At 65.5% G+C, this 12526-nt stretch overlaps 1 protein-coding gene across 1 annotated transcript; it reads right to left on the bottom strand.

The window, feature by feature from the left end:
* Positions 1 to 331: 331 nt before the first annotated feature.
* On the bottom strand, positions 332 to 7292 carry LOC137456788 (ubiquitin carboxyl-terminal hydrolase 36-like). Its single transcript, XM_068168410.1, has 14 exons — positions 7031 to 7292; positions 6739 to 6960; positions 5926 to 6036; positions 5187 to 5289; positions 4536 to 4603; positions 4302 to 4372; positions 3857 to 3939; positions 3433 to 3544; positions 2992 to 3132; positions 2586 to 2689; positions 2211 to 2298; positions 1621 to 1920; positions 1129 to 1254; positions 332 to 580 (listed from the first exon to the last, which is right to left on the bottom strand). Exons 1-14 carry the CDS (start codon positions 7290 to 7292, stop codon positions 332 to 334), a joined length of 2040 nt encoding a protein of 679 aa, XP_068024511.1.
* Positions 7293 to 12526: the final 5234 nt, after the last annotated feature.

The following is a 12526-nucleotide window of genomic DNA, read 5'->3' on the forward strand; positions in this document are numbered from 1 at the left end:
AACACCCCCACGGCCCCCATGCTCAGCTCACTCCAGCTCCCTTCCCTGCTGCCACCCTCCAGCACTGGAGCTCACTCTCTGCAGCTGTTAGGAGCTGCACTCTTCAGGCACAATGGAACCAAACTCATTTGAAACCTTTGCCCCCACTCCAATTTGCTGCTGTGACAGGGGGACGTCGCCTAACAGCAGTTCCTCCATGGCCACCCTCCAGAGCACAGGTCTGACATAGGCAAAGCAAGCCCCCCCAGTGCTCTGCATTCAGGAGTGCCTCTGCCCTGCCTCCACAGCCCAGGCCCTGCACTCCTGAGGCACTGCACTCTCACCCAGCAGCCTACAGACAAGGATGGCTGCTCTGGGACCCTCTGTCCGTACAGCAGGCACACACACTGACCGAGGGAGCTGCAGGCTGAGGGCTCACAGGGCTGCCAGCAGCACTCCCAGCTGCAGGCAGAGGTGTCACTGGCCAAGCAGGATCTAAGGACTTGACTCTGACATCCAGGGCATGCAGCTTCTCCAGGGGGAAAACCCTGTCCCACGTCGAGCGCAAGAGGAATAAACTCTTGCGAGTCTCTGTGTCCCCCTGCAGCAACAAAACCCCAGGGCTCCCTCAGCTCCTGCCACACACAGCCTGCAGCTTTGCTGCCAGAAGGAAGGCTGCATGGCTGTCCTGTTGCTCTCAGCACTTGGCATCTCAACACACTGGCCTGGCTGTGCAGCAGCTCTCAGCAGTGCAGCTCACACTCCCATGCCAAGGGAGTCAGGCAACAGCCTCTGAGGCAAGCAATGAGCCCAGGGGCTTGTGCTCAGCTCTCCAGCCCCTGCAGGACTTTGCCCCACCAGATGCCAGAGCAGGGCTAGCACTTCCAATTCAGCCAGTTCTGCTTCAGCTCAGCTGCACCCTCAGACCCCTCTGGGAGACACAGATCCAAGCTCCTTGGAGGCTCAGGGCCCACTTGATTGCTTCAAACCACCAGCAGGGACCATGGCCCTCAGTGCAGAGCCAGGACAGAGATGCAGAAAAGCCAAGCACTTGGTGTGCTTCACCACCCAAGCAAAGCCACCCCTGGGCACAGGGCTCACTGCCCAGCCACAGCTTTGGCCTACAGAACTCTTCTGAGGTGCAGAGACCTTCTCAAAGACAGAGAGAAAGGTTTCCACCAGGTTTGGGGCAAAAGCCTGCAGGTATGCTCCTCCCACGTTCTTGATGATGGAGTCCAGCAGGTAGAGAGCAGGGAGCTTCTGTGCTGGAGGAGCCTGGAATCATGAGAAGAGAGGGAGGAGTTGAGACAACCAAAGCACCTCTGAAGCATTGCAAACCCAGGGATTGCCAGGCTCAGACACCTCAGAGCCAGCACTTCAGCAGGGTTGGAACACTGAGGTTTGCTCTTGCAGGCCAAACCAGCCCCTGGGACAGGCTTGCAGACAGCTTTTAACCCCCAGGCTTCTGGGCAGGCTGGAAAGCAGCCCTCGGCCCCCTGCTGCCCTGCTCTGCCCCTCTCCTGCCTCACAGCAGGACATCTCCCCAGGCCCTCCTCGCCCTCCAGGCCCCCCCAGCCCGCTGGCTCCAGCTGCTCCCCCCAGCAGCACAGCTAGGAGCAGCAGGCAGGGGAACTTCCAAACCTTGGCCGCTTGTGCCTCCACCAGGGCGGCAATGCTGCTGGCAAAGGCCACCTTCTGCTGGGCCAGGACGGTCAGCTTGCTGATGTAGGACTTGCTGCTGCGTGTCAGGCCCTGCAGCTGTGCCCAATAATCCTGGCACACAGCTGACACCTCTCTCCTGGCTGCTGGGCACTCAGCAGGCAGCTCTGGCAGGCTGGTTCCGCTCAGCAGCTCCGACCCCATCCCAAAGGCGCTGTGGGCTACAGGGCCTCCCACCTCCTCCAGCCCAGGCAGCTGCTTCCCTGGCAGCAGCTCTGCTCTCTAGACAGGGAGAGCAGTTCAGTGACAAGTCCAGGAGCCAAGGACACGCAGACCCTGCCCTCCCCAGCCCTCCCCAGCCCCACACAGGCCTTGGCTCTGCAGGATGCCTCCTGCAAACCCTCCTGCCCTGCGCCTGCCTCCCTGCCAGGCTGCAGCCCCCCTGCCCTGGCAGAGCAGAGAGAGGGGCAGCAGCTCCCAGCACCCAGGAGCACTGGCCAAGAGCAGCCTCCAGGGCTCCCCTGGCCCACCCCTGCTGAAGACAGGAGCCCCCTGCCCGCAGCTTTCCTGACCTCCTCTGGGACGCTGCCAGTGCGGCCGGGCAGGCTGGAGGCAGCCTTGGCAATGGGCCCCTGCCAGCTCTTCCTGAGGCTGGGGATCCTGGGGAAGGCAGAGAAGGGCTGGCATGAGCTGCCAGGGGCTGAGCCTCTCTCAGAGATGCAGAGGAGAAAGAGGAGCCAAAGCTCTGAGGGCATGAGGTGCTCTTGAGGGAGAGTGAAACCGTGACAAGGGGCTGGGCCCCTCCCTGCCACCCTCCTCCCAGCCAGGGCATGCACAGGGCATTGGGGTACCCGGGCCAAGCTCCTGCCCACAGCCAGCCCTGTGCCAGCCCTGTGCCAAGTGCTGGGAGCAGGGGGCAGAGGGGCCAGCAGGCAGCAGACACTCACCTCTGGTAGAACAGCAGGTAGGCCTGCTGCTGCTGCAGGACCTCTTGGGGGGCTGCGGAGCCGACCCGCTCGTCGTCCGCTCGATACCACTGCCCATCGCTGGCCTGCAGCAGCAGAAGAGAGAGCAGGGCTGGGCTGTGCCCAGGCACCTTCCTGGCAGCAGGAGCAGCAGGAGCAGCGCCCGTGGGCACAGCTCCTCTCCCCACGAGGCAGAGGAGGCCCAGGGCAGGCCAGGGGGCTCTGCCAGAGCTGAACCTTCCCCCCTCCTGCGGCACAGCACAGCCTGTACCCCGCAGCCAGTGCTCCCCACCACGCACATCTGCTGAGCACCCTCCTTGCTGGGCCTACAGGGACCCCCCAGCACCCCCCAGCCCTGAGGGGGTGGCACCACAGCTCCTGGGCTCACCTTCACGTAGCAGTAGTAGTGCCCTGCGTGGCAGCTGTGCCCAGAGTGCAGCAGCACCGCATAGAGGCTGTACAGGACGGGGTCCCTGCGCCGCACAGACATGTAGGGGCGGAGGTTCAGCAGCATGGGGTACCGCACCTCCTGCAGAGACAGGAGGGCTCAGCAGCCGGCACAGGCCATGGCTTCTGTGCTGGGGCAAGAGCAGCACAGCTCTCCCAGCAGGGCCACCTCTCCAGAGAAGGGCACTCAGCCTCCTGGTGCAGAGGGGGTGCTGAGGAAGGCGGCAGGAGGAGCCGAACTCCGCCTGCAGCGCACAGCGGGGGAAGGGCTGCAGGAGCGCGGCACAGCTCCCGCTGGCCACAGCAGCACCTCCCGGCCTGCTCTGGGCAGCAGCACCTGGGGCCAGGAGAGAGCCTCAGCCCTGGGCTGCCAAGCGCTCACCTTGGTGATCTTCCCTGCGGCGTAGGGGGCAAAGCGCTTCAGTGCCACCGTGAGGACGTTGGGGGCTCGGTGGATGCTGAAGCGTTTGCTGGCCGACACCTCCTGCTGGCACCTGCACAGGCAGAGCTCCACCTCTTCAAGCTGCTGCGCCAGCCAGCTGTCTGCCAGCCCTGGCCGGGCAGCAAAGCCCTTGGCACTGACCCTGCTGACAGCAGCCGCTGCTCCAGGGCCCCTGCTCACGGCCACGGCTGCCGGCCCAGCTCCTCCTCACCACAGGAGGCAGCCTTCGCGGCAGGCTTCCACGGCCACGGCCCTCAGGGCTGAGCCGCGGAGCAGGCAGTCGAGCCCTCCCGCAGCCAGCAGGGGGCACACCTGCTTGCCCCCAGCACAGCGCCCCCCGGCCGCCCGCAGCCCCCAGCCTCACCTGCCACACTTGTAGGCGTTCTCCCCGCACAGCAGCTCTGCCTGCACAAACTGCCCCAGCGCCTGCACCACGCTCCTGGCCTCCTGCAAGGACAGAGCAGAGCTCAGGCCACCAGTGGCTGTCCACGCCACGGCCCCGAGAGAGCACACCCAGCGTGGGCACAGGGCCACAGGCTGCAGCAAACCCCTCAGCCCCACCAGCTGGCAGCGCCCAGCACCACGAGGGGCAGCTGCAGGGGCCCCAGCACCACGCAGCCTCACGCCCAGGCACCGGGCACTGCCCTGCCAGACACAGCAGGCAGCTCAACAAGGCAGCGGCTTCCCTCTTGCCTGGGCTGTGCCTTGGCACCGGCAGGCTCAGGAGCCCTGAGGGCAGCGATGCTGCAGCTGCAAGAACAGCCCCAGGAGAGCAGAGCTCCTCCCCAGCCCCCACCCTGCCGCCCTACCCCGATCTCCAGCGCCAGGTCCAGGCAAGGCTCGTAGCTGTCCGAGGTGCTCTTGCACTCCAAGCACGTCACTGCCAGAGAAAGAGCACTGAGCGCAGCCTGCCAGGGCCCTGCACCCACCCCAGCAGCTGCAGCTGGGCATCTTCTGCACACGCTCAGCAGTGCTCCCAAATGATTCCTCCTGCCGGGCAGCCCTGAGAGGCCCAGGCCCAGGAGCTGGCAGCCAACACTCACCACGGGACCGCAGGGAGCCGCCGAAGATCTGCTGAACCAGCGTCGGGGCCTGGCTCTGGCCATCCAACCTAGGCACAGGAGCAGCAGGGCTCACACCGCCCCTCCCCCACGCCCGAGGGCCCCCCCCGTGTCCTCAGCACAGCTCCCCCCGCTGCGCTCTGCCCAGCACACAGGCTGCAGAGCTCCAGAGGCAGAGGGAAGTCGCAGCCTCTGCCAGGCTGCTCTCCCAGGGCCACAGCTCCAGGGCTGGCACCAGGCTCCCAGGGGCACCTTCCTCCAGAAGGAGCAGAAGCTGCCGGCCGCGGCTCAGAGCTGTGCGCTGCAGACTGAGGCAGCGCAGGGCCCAGAGGAAAGCTGCTCACCCACAGCCACAGAGCTGCACCTGAGCCAGCTGCACCCCGGGTTCCCGGGCAGCTGGCACAGGATCCAGACCCACAGCAGCCTCAGGAGCGGGGGAGAGGGCCACAGCTAGGCTGGGGCAGAGGAGCCGGGAGAAGGGGGACTGTGGCACAGAGGGGCAGAGAGCTGGGCCATCCAGTGCGGCCCCTGCACTCAGTGCCTCCCTCTGGCAGTTCAGCCTGGGGCACAGGGTCAGCCCTCCCACGGGCACGGGGCACTGGTGAGGGCACAGGGCAGGAGGGCCACACATACTGGGCACAGCCGTTCCTGCAGGCCTGCTGCATGGCGTCGATGCTGTAGCGCAGGAACTCGTGGGCATCCTGCTGCTGCCGCAAGCAGAGGTGCTGGGCAATGTCTGCAGGAGGGGCAGCAGCCAGCCTCAGCATCTGCTGCAACAGATGCAGCTCCTCCCTCCCTCCCTGCTCCCCCGCAGCCCAAACCTGCTGTCAGACTCACGGCCACGGGAGGAGCCCCCCGCAGCCCACGGAGCCCCCAGCCCCTGGCAGGCTCCCTGAGTCACCTCAGGAGAGCTGTCTGCCAAGAGCTGCTCCCAGCCCACAGCTGCTGCTCCAGCATCAGTCCCTGCTGCAGGGCAGGGCAGGGCAGGGCAGGGCAGGGCAGGGCAGGGCAAGGCAGGGCAGGGCAGGGCAGGGCAAGGCAGGGCAGGGCAGGGCAGGGCAGGGCAGGGCAAGGGAAGGCAGGGCAGGGCAGGGCAGGGCAGGGCAAGGCAGGGCAGGGCAGGGCAGGGCAGGGCAGGGCAGGGGAAGGCAGGGCAGGGCAGGGCAGGGCAGGGCAAGGCAGGGCAGGGCAGGGCAGGGCAAGGGAAGGCAGGGCAGGGCAGGGCAGGGCAGGGCAAGGCAGGGCAGGGCAGGGCAGGGCAGGGCAGGGCAGGGCAGGGCAGTGCAGGGCAGGGCAGGGCAAGGCAAGGCAGGGCAGGGCAGGGCAGGGCAGGGCAGGGCAGGGCAGGGCAGGGCAGGGCAGCCTCCCTTACTCTTGAGGTTCCGGATGAAGGACACCGGCTTTATGGCCTGCCCACTGCTGGCAAACGCCTGCCCCACGTGGTCCTGCATCAGGCACAGCATGCAGAAGCCTTCTTGGCGACCTGGAGCAGCAGAGCAGAGGACAGGACGTCAAGGACAAAGCCAGGAGAGATGGAGGCAGGACAGAGGCTGCAGGGATCTCTCTTCCAACAGAGCTCAGCCACGCTCAGCGGTCCCTAGGAGCTCTGTGCTGCAGCACAGCTCTTGGGCACCCTGGGTACACAGGGGCCAGCAGACCTCACCCTGGCTGATGCCATCCCACTCACAGTACCACTGCAACAGCCCTCCCCCTCCCCCCCCCCCCCCCCAGAGGAGAGAGCATCCATGGGGATGGAAACAGCCACAGGCACTCTCCGGAGGAGGGCACAGGTTGGCCCTGAGGGGCAGGTCCCAGCAGAGCCCTACAGACAGGGCTGTGAGCCCTGAGAGCTCCCCCTGCTCCCAGCTCCGAGCCTCCCACAGCAGCTGCTGCCCGCAGGCAGCCTCCTGCCCTGCCCTGGCTGCAGCCAGCAGAGGCAGCACCTCGCCGGTGCCAGGCTGCAGAGCTGGGGAGCACCGCTAGGGCCAGGAGAAGACAGGAACAGCCTCTGGTGGAGACAGGGGCAGCAGGGACAGAGAGGGCACTGCCCAACACTCGCAGCCCCTGCCAGGGCCACCTGCAGAGGTGCCGAGCGCAGGACAGGCAGGCAGCTCCCGCTCCCCACGGGCACCCTGGCACTGCCAGCCTGGCACCGCCAGCCGCCCGGCCCAGGCTCCCCACTCACAGCTGCGGCCGTGCTCCTCGGAGAGCAGGTAGTTGGCGAGCGGCGCCGTGTGGCTCAGGCACTGCAGCGTGGCGTTGAGGAAGCAGCTGCGCCCCAGGTTGTGCAGCCCAGCGCCGACCCCGCAGAGCCGCTCCCACCGCAGGGACAGGCGCCCCACGGGGAAGGGCAGCTGCTGGGGCACGGGGACCCCGTCCCCTCCTGCTGCTGGGGCTCGCTCACCGCCTGCAGGGAGAGGGGCGCTGAGCCACAGGGCTGAGGAGCACCAGCAGCCCCCTCGGCCCTCTCTACCTACCCTGCTTGCTGGTCAGCTCCTCCTTGGGGCTGCCGCCGTGGCTGCCAGCCTCGACCCAGGGCTCCAGCTGCTTCCCCCAGGGCTGATCCCCCTTGCCACGACCGGCACGCTCAGACTCTGCCCCCTGCTGCCACAGCTCCTTGGGCGAGGCAGCCGGCGGCCAGCCCGGAGCCCCTTCCTCACCCAGCCCCAGCCGGCGCCTCTTGGCTGCCGGCGCCAGCCCCTCCTCCAGCTCCTTCAGCCGCCGCATGCTGTGCACCATGGCGCCACGCTCGCTGGCCTCGACTCAGCCGTCCCTGGCCACTGAACTCCTTCCTCCTCCTCCTCCTCCTTCTCCTCCTCCTCCTCCTCTTCCTCCTCCTCCTCCTCGTGTCCCTCGCGCTCGGTGTCCAGGCAACAGGCTGAGGCGGAGCGGCGCTGCTGATTGGCTGCAGTGCCAAGGGGGGGCGGGACTTGTCAGGGCGTGGCCGTCGGGCTCGGCGATGCCCATTGTGTGCTGGCAGCGCGGCACAGCCGGGGGGGGCCTGGCCCTGCCCTGCTCCAGCCCCTGGCCCTGGCAGGTGCTGAGGGCAGTGGCACCAGGAGGGATCTGAAGGTGGCCTCGCAGCAGCTCCTCTCCTCCCCTCCTCCTCTCTTCCCCTCCATTCCCGGGGGCCCAGGGGATCCCTCCCTGGCTGAGGAGGGCTGCTGCAGACCCCAGCTAGTAGCTTCCCCTGCTCCTTGACCAGTGGGGTTCTTGTGCTGGTTGTCAGTTGTGAATATATCTCAATACTGTAACTCCTGGAGAGTTTGTACATATTCCTTGCACCCCATTGCAGATTTCCCTTTGCCTATAAATACAGCTTTCCTTTGCTTCCAGCTGGGCTGGGCTGGCACAGGTAATGTTGGGGGGGAATTTCAACCACAGGGAAGAAGGAGCAAAGATCATTGTCACATTTGATGCTGAGTTTACATCTGACTGGAGGGGAACAAGCCTTTGGCTGTCAAAGACCCTTCCAGACTTGCATTCCCAGTTACAGCTCTCCTTCAAAGTAAGCACAAGCTGTTCTCCAGGGCAGTATCAAAGCTAGGAGGAGAATCCAGGTGTGTTCCTGAACACCTCCTGAAGTCCATTCAAGCCAGCAGCTGGAAAACCAGCAGGGAAATCCAGCTTCTGGGTGATAAAAATGCCACCATGGGTCTGTTAAGGAAGCACAACCCACAGCACCCTCTGCCCTTGCCAGGCTGTGTCCCTCTGCCTAGATCTGCAGTTGAATTCATTTCTGACTCAGCAGTGGGGTTTTGTGTGCACTCTGCTGTTCCCTGCTCTGCAGAGGAGTTGGGGTTTTGTTGCAGACAAATGACTTGCATGTGCCTAAACAAAAGCAGGAACCACTCCCAGAAGTTTGCTTCTGTCTGCTGGCTTTTAAGGCACTGATTTGATTTGGGTTAAGCTAACCAGGCAGGAATTACAACAAGAGACTTCTCTTTATTCCCCCCCCCAAGATTAGGTATTACACTTATCAGATTGTGGACAGGTTCTGTTTGCTTGCAAATTCCCCCAGGATGCTCCTGGGCAGCTTGAGCGCAGTGTAGAGCATTCAGAAAATGGCAAAGACTAAACCACGAAACAGCTTCACCCCACTGATCAAACCAGAGGCCAGGCAGGAGCTCAGGGAGAGCCAAGGAGAGCGCAGGTTGTGCTCCCGGGGATGGAGCAGGAATTGGGAGATGCTCCCTAGGTCTCTGGCCGGCAGCAGGCTCCAGAGCTGCCGCTTTGTAACCTGATTTGCGGATGGTGTGGCACAGCCCAAAGGGAAAGGCCCTGCCAGAACCAAAGTGTCCTCAGGCACGGCTGCCACGAGGCCAAACTCCTGCGGCAGCCCTGTCGGAAGGGTGCGAGGCAGCCGCAGCTTGCCGGCAGGCAGCCAGGGAGCAGGGCCCCAGGGCAGGCAGGGCCAGGGAGAAGCCAGGACCCAGGGCTGGTGTCTGCAGTGCTGCCGCCAAGGCAGCGAGGCCAAGAGGAAAGCAGAACATGGGAGTGAGCAAGAGGAAGGCAAGAGCAAGAGAGCCCCCACAGCTTGCTGCTCACCCTGCTTAAGCTGTTCAGAGACAATGTGCCCCAGGCCAAGGCACACTGGGTGCCAAGCACCCTGCTAATCATAATGCCAACCCCAAGCGCACTTCCCCCTCCAGCAGCCTTGACCTGTCCCAGGGGAAGGCAATTTCCTGCCTTTGTCTTTCCCCATTCAGACCTCCACTGGTGGAGATGGGGGAAGGAGGGTTTGGAGCACACTGTAACAGCCACATCTGAGCAAACTCCTTCTTTTAGGTGCAGTGGGGCTTAAACCCGAGATCCAGCTATAGATTGGCCTAGTGACAGAATGGTGTCAAAGCAGCTGCTCTGCTGCATAAGCAGAGGAAGGCACATTTTCCCCTGGGTGACATGTGTAGACCTCTAGCAAGACAGTTCCAGGGCCTCAAAATGCCAGAAGAGGTGAAGAGAGCTTATTCTGTGAGCCCCACCTGCATCTGTCACAATCCCCTCCCAGAGCAACCTGGCAGGGCCAGTGCTGACCTGGAGATGTCACCTGAGGGCTGTGGGGGCAGGCAGGGCCCAGGCCAGCAAGAAGAGAGCAGAGACAAGCCCAGATGAGTGTGGAGTCCTGCCTGGGGGCTGGCATCAGCTGGGAGCCCTGTGCAGGCTGGGGAGCAGCCTGGTGCAGAGGGCCCTGGGGGTCCTGCTGGACAGGATGTGAGTGGGAGGCAGCAGTGCCCCATAGCAGGAGCTGGGTTTGGGGCTGTGTCCCCAGGGGCATTTCCAGCTGAGGCAGAGCTGGGAGCATCCCCCCAGTGCTGCTGTTGCTGAAGGCTGCTCTCAGGGCTCCTCCCTTTCTCCTCCCAGTGTTTGCCTACGGAGCAACAGGAGCAGGGAAAACCTACCCCATGCTGGGCTCAGAGAAGAGCCCTGGCATCATCTACCTCACCATGGAGGAGCTGTACAGGAGGCTGGAGGCTAGGAAGGAGCAGAAGAGCTACCAGGTCCTGGTCTCCTACCTGGAGGTAGGCTGTGCCCAGCTGTGCCCCTCCTGCTGCCAGGCCACCACCTCCAAGGTCTGGGCTTGTAGTGCCAGGGCTACCCCTGTGCTGCCAGCTGTGCCCAGGGCAGCCCCAGACTGGAAGCAGGCTGCCCCTACCCAGTCTGCTGAGCTGGTGCTGCTGGTCTGCCCCCTCTGGAGCTGGGGGCCACAGGGCAATGAGGGCTTCCTGGCTGCAAGGGCTTTGGAGGAGCAATGGCTCAGTGCCTCACTGGTGAAGCCTCCTGAGCTGTCCTCTGCCTTTAAGGCACCTTCAGCTGCTCCTGCTGGCTCCAGGTGCCAGAGGTGCTGTTGGGTGGGCAGCAGGCCCTGGGGTCCAGAGCTGCTCTGCCTGCTGCCCTTTGGGGCCCCAAGCCTCAGCCTGAGCTGGAGCTGCCTGCTGCAGGTCTACAACGAGCAGATCCGTGACCTGCTGGAGCCCAAGGGCCCTCTGCCCATCCGGGAGGATCCGGAGAGAGGAGCTGTGGTTCAGGGTCTCTCCATCCAGCAGGTGGGGGTGGAAGCAGGCACAAGGTGTGGGCAGCGCTGCGCCTGCCCCAGGGGTGCCAGCGGGCACTGGGGGACCTGGAGGGGGGAGGGGAGGGCTGTGGGGCCCCGGGGCAGGGGCTGTGGGGACCCGGGAGTGCCAGCCGGCTGGGTGCTGGCTGGCAGCAGCGCTGAGCCCGAGGCCAGAGGAGCCCTGCAGAGCCGCAGGAGGCCTCAGCCTGTGTGCCTGTGGCCGCTCGGTGCCCGTGCCGGGGCTGCGCCGATCCCTGCCCTCTGCCTGCTCCCCGCCAGCCCAGCTCGGCAGAGCAGCTCCTGCAGATGCTGCTCGGGGGCAGCAGGAACCGCACGCAGCATCCCACCGATGCCAACGCCTCCTCCTCCCGCTCCCACGCCGTGCTGCAGGTGAGGGGTGGTGCTTGGGGCAGCCCTTGGCACCGCTGCCCGGAGGGGGGCAGGCGGCGATGCTGTGCCAGGGCCGGCGTGCCAGGGCTGCTGCCGCGGCTGCGAGCGGCGAGCCCGAGCGCCCTGCGGAGCCGCAGCCTGCCCTGCCTGTGCCCTGCCAGGTACAGGTGAAGCAGCAGGACCGCGCCGGGGGCCTCGCTGGGGCTCTGCCGGTGGCCGAGATGAGCTTGGGCGACCTGGCCGGCTCGGAGCGAGCCGCGGTGGCCAAGAGCAGGGGCGAGCGGCTGCGGGAGGGAGCCAGCATCAACCGCTCGCTGCTGGCCCTGCTCAGCGTCAGCCAGGCGCTGGCTGGGGCCGAGGGAAGGCTGCCGCCGAGGGGCCCTGAGCGCCGTCCCCAGGGCAGAGCTGCCGTGGGCTGAGCGTGGCCAGGGCTGGGAGCCGAGGGCCAGCCCCTGAGCGGAGCCTCGCTGTGCCGGGCAGGGCAAGCAGAGCCACGTCCCGTAGCGGGACAGCAAGCTGAGGCGGCTGCTGAAGGGCTCCATCGGCCGCACCCTGATGCTGGCTGCCCTCAGCCCCTCGCCGCTCTGCTGCCAGGACACCCTCAACACCCTCAGGTGTGCCAGCAGGGCCAAGGAGATCCAGGTCTCGGTGAGCACCTCGCCCCGCGGCCGGCAGCTGCTGGGGCTGCCCGGGAAGGAGCCTGGGGCAGGCTGCTGCGGGCTGCTGCCTCCCTGCCGCCTCCCTGCTGCAGCCGGGCTGCCTCTGGAGCCCCTCTCAGAGTCGGCTGCAGCCGCCCGGGCCCCACCAGCCCAGAGGAGGCTGAGGAGCTGCCCCGCTGCCGCCTCAGCAGAGGGGAAGGAGCTGTCCCGGGGCTGCTCTCAGCTCCGCTCCTCCCTCTCCCTGCAGCTCAAGAGCAACCTGCTCAGCCCGGACTCCCACGTCTGTCCGTACGTTGTGCTGTGTGCGCAGCTGAGAGCGGAGGTGAGCTGCCGGGGGCAGGGCTGGGCTCTGTCTGCAGCTCTGCTTTGCCTGGCACCCAGCCTGCTGAGCTGCTGGGGCTCAGGGCATGCTCTGAGCCAGGGCTGCCCCTTGCTCACAGGTGGCAGAGCTGCAGGCCAAGCTCCGTGCCTGTGAGGATGCTGCCCGGGGGGCACAGAGCCAGGCGCCAGTGCTGCTGCCTGCCCTCAGCTCCAGCCTGCTGCAGCTGCCCAGGTGAGGCTGCTGGGCAGGAGGGATGGAGCCTGGGCTGGCATCTTGGGGTCCCCCATGGCCAGGGACAGGGAGAAAAGCCTGGGGGCAGAATAATGCTTCCCTCCTCTAACAGCAGGCACTCTGGATGCTGTTCAGCACATGCTCCCCCAGCAGCATCAGCTTCTCCTCTCCTCACACCAGCTCTTCAGGTTTCAAGTCCCATCCACAGTGCTCCAGGTGTAACTTGTTCAAGCTGGCAGATTGCTCTGTGTGCCCAGCTCCCTGCTGCTGTATACAGCTCTGCCCCAGCCCCATGCAGTGGCTCCAGCTCATGAGTGAG

The sequence above is a fragment of the Melanerpes formicivorus genome, unplaced genomic scaffold, assembly GCF_026170545.1.
Source record: "Melanerpes formicivorus ecotype bairdi unplaced genomic scaffold, bMelFor1.0.p_v2 SCAF_137, whole genome shotgun sequence".
NCBI classification, from domain to species: domain Eukaryota; kingdom Metazoa; phylum Chordata; class Aves; order Piciformes; family Picidae; genus Melanerpes; species Melanerpes formicivorus.